At 38.8% G+C, this 14743-nt stretch overlaps 1 protein-coding gene across 10 annotated transcripts in view; it reads left to right on the top strand.

The window, feature by feature from the left end:
- Positions 1–14743, top strand: part of add2 (adducin 2 (beta)) — a 39938-nt gene that overhangs the window by 13109 nt on the left and 12086 nt on the right. For 6 of the 10 annotated variants that reach the window (XM_030143725.1, XM_030143721.1, XM_030143722.1 and 3 more), the window contains exons 2-9: positions 2680–2867; positions 3351–3492; positions 7837–7988; positions 10407–10487; positions 10584–10733; positions 12028–12171; positions 12265–12363; positions 13782–13958. In XM_030143725.1, the coding sequence (XP_029999585.1) occupies positions 2721–2867; positions 3351–3492; positions 7837–7988; positions 10407–10487; positions 10584–10733; positions 12028–12171; positions 12265–12363; positions 13782–13958 (1092 nt within the window). In that variant the 5' untranslated portion in view covers positions 2680–2720. Of the gene's footprint in view, positions 1–291; positions 432–986; positions 1058–1082; positions 1103–2661; positions 2868–3350; positions 3493–7836; positions 7989–10406; positions 10488–10583; positions 10734–12027; positions 12172–12264; positions 12364–13781; positions 13959–14743 lie in introns of those variants that run through there. The other 4 variants (XM_030143717.1, XM_030143716.1, XM_030143720.1 and 1 more) reach the window with 4 other exon arrangements.

The following is a 14743-nucleotide window of genomic DNA, read 5'->3' on the forward strand; positions in this document are numbered from 1 at the left end:
TTTGAATATGTTTAATACAGTTATTTTTGGATTTTCGAGCTTTAGGATTTTATAGTCGGTGTGTAATTCAGGTCATCAATCAAAAAAACTATTCCGATCTTCAGTTGTCGCTAAAGTGATGCTGGTATTCATTAAGTCAGTTAGTGGTTCTACACAGGAGAGAGGGTGTGGTGTGTTTTTTAGGGTCTTATCTGCTCCCACCAGCAGTGAGTGTGAGCGTGTGCACGAGTTGAGTGTGTTTCATCTGGGGAGTGGCCAGCTTTTTGCTGAAGAGCCTTACGGTAACTCTGTACTCTTTCTCCAATTACCAAGCCGTATCACTAGCTAACTTCCTGTGAGTGGGTCTGACGGTGCTGTCTGCATGTGAGCTCTTAATGCTAATGCTGCAGTTTCCACCGGCCCAGAGGAATACAACATCTTCAAACGTGAGGGTAGGTTTTACATCTCCATGTTACTCTTTGAAAACGCACTGTAAGGATGCATGTGCAATGGAATATATGATGCCGTTGTGTACTTGTCAAAAGGAGGCTCAGTTTTCTTACTAATGGAAGATATAGACGACTCTGTACAGTATGGTCCTGACAGGTTTTATTGGATTATCTTTGCTAGATCTCTGCTGAACTCCCTCTGGGTTGATGTGTACCACTAATGAGTGTTTCCATATCGGAGGATGTGCTTAGAAAGACACAATTTGTACATTTATGCACAATTTATGACATAATCCACAGTCGATGCTTCCCATGTTAACTGACAGGGAGCATATGGATATTAGGATCAGATTTGTTTTTTACATATTTGTGTATTACTGTATATTCTGGTGAATTACTTCTGTGCATTCTTGTGTCTTCATCTTATCTCTACTGGGGGATTTGACCTCATGTTATGGACAGGAAGTGATTAATCAAAGAGTATTTCAAAAACCTTGATCCACAAGGCAGGAAAAATCTGAATACGGTGTTTAATTGATTGTTTGTTGTTGTTGTTAGGAGGGTTGTTGAACATCACATCCTGTCTGAACCCATGAAGAACCACTAGTCCTGCTTCCATGAACTGAACGGTGATGCTCCAAGGCTCAAATATGCTGTAGTTTTCAGAAACAAAGGTTGAGAAATCTACTGAAATGGTCCTCTGTGTCCAACTAAATATTCCCATTTCTACTGTTTTAAAGCCACACTACGTTATGTACACATTAAGGCTGTATGATAAGAGGAAAAACCAGAATGTACATTGTTCAATACCGAGAAGATGAGATGATGTGTGATAAATAGACTCGTTTTGTAGTTGCCACCAATTTACCTCCAGTTCACTTAAGTCAAACTGACAGCTTCCTGTGGCTTCATCTGACTGGTCTAATCTTTGTAAACTCAACATGAATGAATGGGTCAATGAAAAAGCAGTCGATCAGCACTAATCCACATGACTTGGACGTTTCGGGATCCATCCTGTGCATAGACATCAGGTCACCCTCCACTGTATAATGTAGTCATACGTATGTAATGTTATCAAGTAGATACTGCATAGAGTAAAGGGAAACATGTCAATGACTTGGGACATCTTTAAAAATAGTACATATTGCATCCACAGCCACACCCAGACTGGATGCATCCAGATGAGTCTGATCTGTGTGCAGCCTGCAGCTGGAACAGTCTCAGATTTTGTCTTCATGGGATTGTTTCAATGTTATTGTCATTGCATTAATTAGAAACATTACAATGCACTATGTATATTTTAAATAGAGATTTTGGGTTTTACATGAATTTTTTGTAATTAAGTTAGTGCATTTTGTATTGCTCTAATTTATCTGGAACAAAATGCACAACATTTATGACCCTATCACTCTGAATACCTAGTCTCTTACACCAGACCTACAGTATCTCTCCACTTTATTAACGCTGGGATAAAGTTCTGGTTCCATCCACTATCATTATGGAATATGGGGGACACTCTCTGTGTTGTTTGGTCAGTATCTGTTTCTTTCATGGTGCAAAGTGCAGGATGTAGCAACAGCATCTTGGAAAATATGTTGTTTTGGTGAAGTGGACATGGAGAAGCAAGCTGTGGAAGAAAAGCACAAAAAAACAACCACATAAATAATAATAATAATACATTTTATTCATAGGCTTTCTTGGCACTCAAGGACACCGTACAGTAAAACAGAAGAGTATAAAACAAGCAATAAAACAGAGTAAAGAATAAAAGGCAGGTTAAAAAATTGGACAATGCAATTGCGTTCACAAAGAGAAAGCGGTTCTAAACAGATGGGTTTTGAGTTTGGATTTGAAACTGTTTTACTGTTTCAAATCCAAACTACTGTTTTCAGCTTGTAGTTGCAGCTCAGAGATTTCAAGCTAGACGGACTTTGAACAGTACTACATAGAGAGCGGAAGGGTGGAGGATGAACACTGAATCAGCCAACTAATGGAAGGATTACTCCAATAGAATACTTCCTGTGTGTCAGACTCGTGTGTGTGTTACCAGTATGACTGGTAATGAAACTTGGATGGTTTGATGACGGCGTGAACATTTAAAAGTGAATACATTTTGGTGTGTGTAGCTTATAAATAATCAAAATAATCTGCAGAAAATGTTTTTGATTTGCCATTTTTGTCCTCGTGCAGAGTTTGTATTCTTTCTTCGAGGCGTTCCACTCACTCCATGTAGTTTTCATTTTCTTCACAGTTCTCCTCACCCATCCCTGGTTGTAAGATACTGCAAAGAAGATGAGTAAGTCCCCGACCCCTAAGGGCACCCCGGTGCAGCGCAGCCCCAGTGATGGGGTCCCTGAGGGCCTCCAGTCTCCTCAGCACTCTACACCTGGCTCCGGACCCCCGCATAAGAAACGCATCTCCAGCCTCCTTCAGAGTCCGGTGAGAGTGCTGTTTTTTTTTTTTTTTTTTATCTCTGTGTGGATGATTTATTGTCCTTTCTCTGTGCTCTCCTCTGGATATAATCGTCTCTGCACTGTGGAATAAATCTGTTGTAAAACATCACTTGACAGCTTGAGCTGCAGTCAATTCTGGACCAGATCCTAAGTCTGTGCTACGTGGGGTTGTGTATAAGGGAGGGCGATGGTGAAACTATGTGATACTGATGAAACTGAGCACGATTTGGCGAGTGTGACCATGAAGTAAAAAGACGTAAAGATGTCAAGAGCCCGCTGTAAAAAAAAACCTTATTCTGATCATTTTTAATGTAGAAAATGCAGATAAATGCAGTGGAAATTAAAAGGTGATGTTTCCGAGTCACACTGGACTTTGAGTTAACTGATATTAAATGGAAATTATGTGATGCCTGAGGTGTGTGTATGTATTAATGCGACAACATACTGATGTTAGTGTTTGTGTGTGCAGTCATTCAGAGAGGAGCTGGATGTGCTGATCCAGGAGCAGATGAAGAAGGGTGGCAGCTCATCTAATCTATGGGCACTGAGGCAGCTGGCGGACTTCATGGCCTCGCACGGTTCACCGGCCGCTCTGCCAGTCCCCCCCTCCAGTACGTGAATATACCTTTAAACTAGTAACAGGCAATGCATTTGGTACCTGAGCCTTCAGTGGGGATTAATCCACCCCTAAATACCACCACTATGATGTCACAATTATAGAAACCATCAATAATACACAAAAAATGCAAAATAATAGGGCGTGGGCATTTCCCCTGCTAAGAGTGAAAACCATTATTACTAAAGTAAGAAACCCTGTTAAGACAACTCCAAACCTCTACAAATCTAAGTAGAAGTCTAAGTATATCCAAGACCAAATCATTTTCCACTCAACCGTCAGCCATTGTGGGTGTAAAAAATTTGACTTCAAATGTTTTAACAGTTCAGTTCAATTTAATTCAATTCAATGAGCCATACTGGCATGAATCAAAAAGAATATTGCCAAAACTATATCAAAAGAGTTTTGCACTTACATTCATTCATTCATTCATTCATTTATTTGTTTATTTTGAGCATTTACAGAATGGATGCAAGTTAAAAAATTCCAAAATCATTCATTTACACTTCAATCAGAGGAAGGATAAATGCTGACGACACTGAAGGCCAGCTAACTGGAACCTGATTTGTTAAAGAAACAGTCCTGACCTTATACAGTTAAAGTTACATGAGCTTTCACTACCCATTCCAAAGGCCCAGGACAGATTAGATTAACCCTGGCAACACTTAGGCTACATTCAGACTGCAGGAAAATACGGCCCAAATCAGATTTTTTTGCCCATATATGAGTTGTATCTGATCTGTTAAAGACAGTTTGAACAGCACAAATCTGACCAAGGCCACCTTCATATGTGGTCCTAAATCCGATACATATCTGATATTTTGCAGTGTGACTTCAGTCTGAACAGCCAGGTCGCATTTATCCGACTGTTACACCACTGAAATGTTGTATGCAATTCTGCAACCCAGGAGTGTCACTTCCGTAAACACAGTGTGTGCCTGCGTGGTCACATGTTACATCAGGACCTCTTTTGTGCATGTGGGTCACTTCAGGGTCACATTCAGTTCATACTCAAAACTGATAGAAGTCGCATTTGATGAGTAGTATGAACCAGCACACAACAAAATTGGATTTCACCAAAAAATCTGAATTTTGCATTAAGACCTGCTGTCTGAATGTAGCCATAGAAACTGAAATCTGATTGGACAAATTATCTTGCATCCACATACAGGGTGGGGAAGCAAAATTTACAATATTTTGAGGCAGGGATTGAAAGACAGTGTTTATTGAAAGTCATGAGAATTTATTTGCCACAAGAAAACTGACATAATAGAAAATGTTTTTATTCTATGTGTCCTCCTTCTTTCTCAATAACTGCCTTCACAAGCTTCCTGAAACTTGTGCAGGTGTTCCTCAAATATTCGGGTGACAACTTCTCCCATTCTTCTTTAATAGTATCTTCCAGACTTTCTCCTAATAGTTTTGCTCATAGTCATTCTCTTCTTTCCATTATAAACAGTCTTTATGGACACTCCAACTATTTTTGAAATCTCCTTTGGTGTGACGAGTGCATTCAGCAAATCACACACTCTTTGACGTTTGCTTTCCTGATTACTCATATGGGCAAAAGTTTCTGAAAAGGTATGGATAATAGTGTTAGGTATGATTATGACATCAATATATGTTTGGTTTCAAAACAATTGACGTAGTGCCTGCTGAGAAAAAACAACTAAATGTTTATTGTAAATTTTGCTTCCCCACCCTGTACAGTACATGAACTGGAAGCAGTGCAGCCAAGAGAAACACTAAAAATGAAGATAATAGTCTATTGGGAATAAAATAATACAATTTCATGGAACAAGTATTAGAATTTAGGTAGTAAATGTAGGTCAGTGTTTCTGATGATGTTTACGCCAGCAGAGAAGGTCTTGCTGACCCTGACACTCCACCACTGCTTTAAACATACCACAGATACTTGAACACTTAGAATTCAACTGCACTTATTAGTGTGTTTCCGCTTCAGTGTTCAGTTTGACTATGATACCCAGTTGCAATGACCATAGATCTATCATCAAATGGTTTTAGCTTCACTACACCTCACATAAAAAGTCTCCACATATACCCTGGTGGTGTAGGGCATGCATTAACCAACTAATCAACATAAAATATCTCAATTGTTCAACTTCAGAAAGTAAATAAAATAGATGCTAGCCAGCTAACGGTACTTGTCAGAGATAAAAGCAGTTACTGATGTCCTGTAAGCTGTGATCGACATTCTGACATTATGGAAAGTTCATAAAAGTCATATAAATGTAGATGCTCTGCAGTTCATGAGGCATTTTTACATGTGTTTGTCGAAGGGAGATGCCACAATTCTCACTTGGTTTTAAGATGAAAATGTTTGGGATCTCCTGGAGAATGGAACCATCTCTGTAGCCATTTAATTCAGTTAAGCTAATGTTTGATGGATGTCTAAAACAGTAAGAGCAAATAGCGTTACTTAACCCTCCAAGGTTCATCATGCACGATAGACCATGAAAAACTGGAAATATGTTGAAGCTACTCAGTTCTACCTTTATATGTTCATATTTGCAAACTATGTTTTACTCTTTCAAGTTTCATTGAGCATGTTTGTGGTTTTTATAGTAATTTTTTTTTTTTTTTCATGTTGATTTGTGTATTTTTGTGCCCAATATGTTAATATAATAGGCTAAAGTGTAAAGATAATTATCAGATCATGTAGTTGAAACATGGCTATGGTAAACATTTTTTAACGTGGTTTATATGTAGACACAATCGGAAGTATTCAAAGATAGATAAAGTAGGCTCAGACCCCTAAGGGTTAAAGTGTACCCTCCATTTACTTTGTTAGAAACACAGTCAAAGTGGTTTTGTTGGAGTAGCCTGGCTCACAAACTGCCTACCAGTGTCTAGGAGAAGAGAACGATCACTTCCAGAAGGCATGATGGGATAGCTGGCACAAGCAGGAGACAGGGTTTGGTGCTGAGTGGTCGAGTCCAGCCTTAGATCAGCTTGTATTATTGTATTTTTAATTCATGTGTAAATTACAGGGTTTGCAGTGGAGGCAGCTGTCCTGGATTGATTCATTCAGGTTGGCTTTAGTATTGATATAGCCACAGGCAGACCATGTGACCTTCATATGCAAAGTACAGTACTTGCTTAACCCATAAAGACCCAGTGCTACTTTTGTGGCAGTTCCCAAATGAATTTTTCCTCTATATTTAACAATTTCTAAGTGATTTATCACCATTTATTATGATATTATCCTGTACAGTTTGCGTTTTTCCAGTGCAAATCATGTGTTTTCCAATATTTAATTCGCTGATCATGTAGATGTTCATGAAAACTCAGATTACAGTTGAAGGTTGTTGAATCAGAAACAGAAAAAAAAAACAGAAGAAAAACTGACTTTTTCAGCATTACTGCTTTGTTATAGTGGCAGAATGTCTTTTCTATGCGAGGGGTGAAGTACACATGCCAACAAAACCTGACAACCCATTTTACTCCAAATGACACTTAAAGCTGATCAAAAATAATCAAGAATGAATAGGTTTTTTTTAATGTTTTGCGAGTTGGAGCTTCTCATATGTGTCTGAATATTTTCTTTGAGTTTTTGCTGGGAATGCTGGGAGGATGATCATAACACTGCTGCATGAATGAAATAATAATTTTACCAAACTCAGTGTTACTTTTGTGTCAGCTCTCAAATGAATTTTCCTCCCTACTTAACCTTTCTTAAGTGATTTATCACCATTTATTATATTATTATCCTCTGTATTTTGCATTTTCCACTGTAAATCATGTATTTTCTTACATTTAATTTAAATGCTCATGAAAACTCAGAGTAAATTCACGGATTATTATATCGAAACAGCAAAAACTAAAGAAAAATGTACTTTTTCAGTAAAGACATTAATAACTGAACATAAAAACAAGTGTCTCCATCCACTGTCATTGATCCAACTCCATGGGTTTTACTGGTGAATCAATGTTGTAGAAGATGACAGCGTTTCCATGTTCACTATGGAGCCTCTCTGATTATGATTTAAAGCTGAGAAACTGCATATTACCTCAATTATTTATTTACATGTATTGACAGTATTAGTGGATCTACAGTTATTGAACAGTTTAGATCAGTAAATGCTTGTAGTCGTTGGTGGCTGTTTGGGTCTTTAAGGGTTAAGTAATGAAAGAATAAAGAACCACTCATGTTTTGGTGGCATTTATGTTTTCCTTTTATTATTGCAGTTGCAGACAAAGCAAAAACCTGCAGTTTGTGGATCACTGTGGTGCAATATGCAATGACTGCGCTGCTTCGTTGCCTCTGTCCTCGTTGTCATCATTCTGTCTCTGACTGCTTTACTTTCTTCCTGCACAGACATGATGATGGTCACACCCATCAACGACCTTCATGGATGGGAGCCTGGCAGCATGGTGAAGGGGGAAAGGTTGATGCGCTGTAAGCTGGCCAGTGTCCATCGGCTGTTTGACCTCTACGGCTGGGCCCAGATCAGCCACACCTGCCTCACTGTGAGCTCTGCTTTGCATCACAATTAATTACTCCTGTCTGGGCAATGAAGCAGGGCATTCAACTGGAATCTGTCAACTTTCCCTGGACAGATTCCTTGAATATTATATAGGGTGTATAAAAAAAAACTATACATTTTGAAAAATTACCCCCAGTTCCGCATTTGATAATTTTGGGAATTTTCTTTTATGGATGTCGGTAGGTAGGGGATTGGTGGATATTTACAGGCCAAGTCAGGGTTTGGGTCAGGGTTGGCCTGTCCTCAGTGACATTTTCAGGCCTAAACAAGTTGAATTAACATTGAAAGGCAGGAACAGCTGCTATGGGTAAAGAAATGAAATTGACATGGTGGTCAAAGTGTTAATGCTGTAACCTGGCAATTTTGTGGAAAACAAGATGGATGCCCATTGTCCCCTCCCATGACCTTTGATTGGATTTAAATCCCACCGCTACTTCGCACAAACCAGTTTTAACTTGGATTGCACAGTTTGCCCCTGCTCACTCATGCATGAAAACCTGGTTTTGTAAATTTGGACAAATATCTACCAATCCCCTGCCTACCAACGTCCATAAAAGAAAATTCCAAAAATTATCAAATGCAGAATTGGGGGTAATTTTTCAAAATGCAGTTTCTATGTTTTTTTTTTTTATACACGCTGTAGATGTATGTAAAAGTACTATCATTACATGCACTTTGAAATGTCTTAAGGTAATTCCTAAGTATTGGTAGAATGTGTAAGCACTTTTAATCAAATACTTGGTAGGTAAGTGTTATTGCTTTACTCCACTACGTCTATTAAATCAGTGAAGTTACATCTGAAAACATATATGCTTACACTGTCTGGACAAAAATAAAAAGTCCTCACTTGCATCTAACTAAGCAAATATGTATGAGGTGTCTGTTTGATAATTACAGATCATTTCAGCTGCAACAGGTTCTTTAACTCTAACTAATGCAGTGAGTAGCTGCTCATTTCTGAAGCATTCATCAGTCTGATATAGACCATAAAGATTGGACTGTATTTTACTGAAGTCCAGAATGACCCTGTTGTAGAGTGATGGATGCATCAGGGTGAGAATAGAGGCAGATGAACTGATTACCCATCATGCCTAGTGCCTACAGTACAACCCTGTGAAGGCCATGATCTGGGGTTGGTTCAACTGGTCACATCTATGTTCACCAAAATTATGTGTCTGTAAAATGAGGTCAGACATATTCTATGATAAGAATACCAGGATTCATCAGGTACAAGTTGTGAAAATGTGGTTGAGGGAGCATGAGACATCATTTCCACACATTGATTTGGCCACAACAAGTCCAGACTTGAACCCCACAGAAAATCTTTTGGACGTGATGGTAAAGACTTTACACAATGGTCTGACTCTCCTGTCATTAATACAAGATCTAGACATAAAGCTGATCCAAGTCTGGACAGACATAAATGGTATGACATTTATTGTGATGATGTATAAGCATCACAAATGCATCCTGTAATCTACGTTCAAAGCAGCAACTGAATATTATGTCTGTGACCTCAGGCAGTGTATATTACAAAAGTAAAATAACAAAGTACCTAAAAGTGCCTGGTGATAAAAATAGAATAGAATAGAATAGAATAGAATAGAATAGAATAGAATAGAATAGAATAGAATAGAATAGAATAGAATGTATTTGCCATTTGCACAGATACATCGTAGTATAGGTACATTGGAATTCTTGTGCGTTTCCCTGAGTCACGGAGTCAAAAAAAAAAAGACATGAACAAAAACAGAAACCAAACAAACACAGCTAAAAACATATACAAAAAACAGTTATTGCACAGACACAAATACACACCAGAAAAATAAAGTACTGTATCAGAAAAAAAATAGGAAAAAAAATAGATAGATAGATAGATAGATAGATAGATAGATAGATAGATAGATAGATAGATAGATAGATAGATAGATAGATAGATAGATAGATAGATAGATAGATAGATAGATAGATAGATAGATAGATAGATAGATAGTGATAGATATGGAAGTGCCATCTTGGTCAGAGTAATATTGTGTTCTACAATAACACTTTGTAAGGAGCATTCTTGTATAATCAATACTTTTATACAATCACTCTCAAATTATGTAAATATGTATATAGCCTATTGAGTTTTATTACTTACTATTATTGTCATTATCACTTTTTTTTGGTCTTTTGCACAATCTTTATGTATGCACATATTTTTCTTGTACCTTAAACTGTTGCTGCCTTGACCAGTGGATTTCCCCATTGTGGGATCAATAAAGTCTAACCTAACCTAACCTAACCTAACCTAACCTAACCTGTATGTTAATGTAAATCAGTTATAGACTCTAAAGACAGTTTTTCTGCAGGAAAACATTAAACTCATCCATCATGTGTCCCTGTTTTTCTGTGGCAGCTGCGTGTTAGTAAGGAACAGGAACACTTCCTGGTGCTTCCAGACGGTCTCGCCTACAGTGAGGTGACCGGCTCCAGTCTGGTGAGTCGGTTTTGTCTGACACTATTCAGTATGTTTAAAAAAATAGATTTGTGACATAAATGAGTCTCATGCTGATGGTTGTTTCATGGTTTCTAGGTGAAGGTGAATATCTTGGGTGAGGTGGTGGAGAAGGGCAGTACTAACCTGGGTGTGGACACAGAGAGGTTCAGCCTTCACTCAGCCATCTACTCGGCCCGGCCTGACGTTCGCTGTCTCCTTCACCTCCACACACCGGCCACAGCTGCAGTGAGTCAGCCTCGATATGGACTTACAGCTCAGCCCTGCCTTCTTTAGATGCATGCTCATACTGATGCATGCAGGAACTATTAAATTCAGTTCAGTTTTATTTGTAGAGCCCTATATCACAACAAGGTTTACCTCACAGGGCTTTACAGAATTAGTTGGATATGAAAACAAACAACAGTCAAATAAACAGTAGATGAAGGAAATGGATTAATGTCCCAGGCATCCCCTGTCCTTAGGCCCTCCTTCTTGGCAAGGAAAAACTCCAAAAACCCACTGAGAAAAGAGAAACCTTGGGGAGAACCACAGTGAAGGACAGATCCACTCCCATAGACTGACAGGCTGTACATGCACCAGGACTGATGGACAGATGACCACAGCACAGAGGGAACAAATACACAGTTCTACCCTAAAGAATATACATCATGCAGCAACATTGTTTTCGTTTCTCTTATTGTTACCCAGTAGAAGAGGTCAGCTCCAAATGCACCAAATATTCTCCAAAAGTGCTCTGACACAATGTAGTGAATGATTTCTTAATATGATCATAAATTAGAGACACATGCACATGTAGCAAAAAAAGCTGTAAGAAGAAATTCTGTAGTAGTGGAAAAAAAAAAAACAATGGCAAGAATTTTTTGGCAAAAAAATTGGAACTTAGAAGAACACATCACCCAAGCAAAGTGTTGTATGATGACAATTAAAGATGGATAAGAGGAAGTGTAAGTCTAATAAGTAGACCTAAGGGTTCAAGATATAATTAGAGCTGGCACTGACAGATGCTCCAGCTGACATTTGCATGAATTTCTAAAGCCTTGACACTACAAATGTAATATCATATATCATTATTATTAGTCTGAACAGAGACCAGCAGACCAGTATTATAATGTTAAGGCCTGTATTGTAATAATCCAATCGTAATTGCTGTAATACATTCAAGTGTAAAACATACGGTAAAAATGCTTCTATTTTTTATGTTCTTATGATTCCTTTAAATGGACACTTTGTGAATTATGAGATAGATGGTTTTAACTATCCTGTTAAGGGCGCTCTTTAACACTCATTAAATGTTATATTACCAAAGAGAAGAGCAAAAATAAGAAAATAATAGAATCAATAGATGCTAAAAATAACTGTTTTGTAAACCACAGTAAGAGAGAATGTGTTCATATGTTGGTTCCTGCATGAAGCTGTAGTTTACCCTTTGTCTAGTCTGGATCTGCCAGTGTCTGTCAGCTGTGAATAGGAGCCTGTTTCATGACCTTTTCTCCCAGAACTGACAGTTAATTGTCTCTAGGTTTCAGCTATGAAGCGTGGCCTCCTGCCTTTGTCCCATGAGGCTCTGCTGGTTGGTGATGTGGCCTATTATGACTACAATGGAGTCATGGAGGCGGAGGAGGACAGGGTGGAGCTGCAGAAGAGTCTAGGGCCCACCTGCAAGGTGAGCAGAATCAATAACCTGCAACTGATCTGCAAATTCACACATTTAATGTTTTATCTCACTGCACATTTCAATTTTGTGATGTGTTTTCAGGTCCTCGTGCTGAGGAACCATGGCATTGTGGCTCTGGGGGAGTCTGTGGAGGAGGCCTTCTACACCATCTACCACATCCAGGCTGCCTGCCAGATCCAGGTACTACACATACACAGAGGACATAAGGTTAAAGCACTGCCATTGTGTATGTGTGAGTGAGAGTGCATCAGAGAGGGACAATCTGTGCATAATGTAAATGCACTCATGTCTACTCGGGGCAGTTGCCCTTCTTTCTGTCCCCTTTGACTGTAATGCAGCCTGCAGGTCTGCACTGCAGTATAATACACTACAATAGTGCCAAAGAGAAACTGCAGTCATCCTATGGGAGCACCAGTGTAACTGTGGACTCATCAGTCCTTTAAATTGTGAAGGGTCATGTATTATAGCAGTGAATCTGGTTATGAAGGCTTTATGATTGCAAGCAGGGCTCCTGGGACACTGTGCATTGCAGTATGCTGCTTGCATGTTTAAACCTGGGTATATACTGGGATTTTGGGCTGACCAGTGTGAAAGAAATGTAGCAATACCTTTGGTTGTGGCTCAGAAACGGCCGTCCAATGTCATATTGTGAGAGGGGATCACAGATGGCTGGGAATAGTAGCCTGTGATGAAATCCTGACAATTTAATTAATTTACAATGACCATGTAACAGTGTGACTACTGTTTCAACCTACTGTACATCTGCTGTTCAAACAATAGAGGAGCACCTGGGCCACACTCTCCTCTCCCTCCTCTTCTTTGGAATATTTCACTATTACACGTAAGTACCAGTCAGTTGTTGTTTAACTTCATTGTTTAAAATAACATCACAGATCCTCGCATATGCTGCAAGAAAGAATAGTTTCATGTCTTGAATAAATGAGACACCTCCCACTAAAACAACTTGGCATAAAATCCTTATGGAATGCATTCCTATGGACTATTTGACCTGTTTACTTCATTCTTCAAAGGGACAGTTTATGAGAATTTGGACTCCAAACCTCAGTTTCACTAACTCATCAGTCCCTTCTATGCTTTCAGACCTCATCAGTGACTGAAAATCTTTGGTGCCTGTTTACAATAAGATCACTACTGATCTCACCTGTCACTGCTAGATTTCCTGATCTTTGTTTTATCCTCACTATAAGTCCATACTGTGTACTAGTTGCTTTATCTTGGATTAGTCTACTTTTTTTTTTCTCTTACTCTGCTTATCTTCCAGCAGCTTCATATTTTTTTATTTTCTTATAGACCAGGTGTTGTACTGAGCCATTTGTTGTTGTAAAAAATGTAATAAAATCTAATAAAGATAATTGGGGGGAAAAAATAGCATCACAGATGAATGACACACACTGTGTCTGTATATACACTGACCTCCACGGTACCATGTGGTTCAATAAGATCATACTTTACATCCAACCTGATGTCACACCTAAGGTCATTAGGCCCACATCAGACAGTATGGGTTACAATAAATGTAGGACTGCTGTAAAGTTTGGGTGTAAGAGCTGTTGTCTTTGTTTTGTTTTTTTTGCCAGGTGTCAGCATTGTGTTGTGCTGGTGGTGAGCAAAACTTAATTCTATTGGACCGGACCACCCATAAACCCAACCCGACCGGCACCGTGGGCTGGGCTGGCTCCACCTTTGGGCCCCTGCACAAAAGCCGCACCGGAGAGCATGAGTTTGAGGCCCTTATGAGAACTCTGGATAACTTGGTAAGAAAAGAGCCTTGCATATTAAAACATGATGCTTGTTTCGATGCATTTTTTTTTGTTAATTACCAGCTACATTTACTATCAGCCTTTAAAAACCAATACTGAACATTAGCAGCGTCATTAATAACTTTCTCTTCAGCATTTTGCACATGCCGCTAATGGCGCCGACACACACAATTCTTTACCATCAATCTGATATGATGTGGATTTCCTGTAGCTGTTTCACAATAAAAGCGTAAAAGCCTTCCTGTGGTTGCAATGTGAAACAGGAGCATTAGCAGGAAATGAACGCAGCAAAACAGTTAAGCACTTTAAGTAGTAGATAGTGGCCCAATCCCAAACCCATAGCTCATACCATTATGACTTCAAGCAAGAATTTACTAGAAGAAGCAAATAAAACAGTAAAATAACATATGTGGTGCAGTGACGTGTCTAAACTTACAAAGACACTCAACATTATCAAAGATTTAAATGGTAAAAAAACACATAAAATCATTAGGAATGCGCATCTACACACTTGGTTTATTCATCAACCATTTGTTTTAAACTGTATAAAATGGCACTACTTTCTCTAAAACAAGTAATTTGACTATTTAACAATTACCTGTCATCCACTCTATGAGACAACAGCCTAGAAGATGCTCATTTCGTGCAGTTGGTCCTTTAAGTGTTGTTCCTATTTATATCATTTCCAGCCTTTGCAGCCTCTCAGAAACAATGGAAGGTTTAGTGATTGTACCTCAGGGTGTAGACTAGGATTGGGCCTCCGAAACACAGGAAAATAT

This window comes from Sphaeramia orbicularis, chromosome 9 (assembly GCF_902148855.1).
Source record: "Sphaeramia orbicularis chromosome 9, fSphaOr1.1, whole genome shotgun sequence".
Classification (NCBI taxonomy): domain Eukaryota; kingdom Metazoa; phylum Chordata; class Actinopteri; order Kurtiformes; family Apogonidae; genus Sphaeramia; species Sphaeramia orbicularis.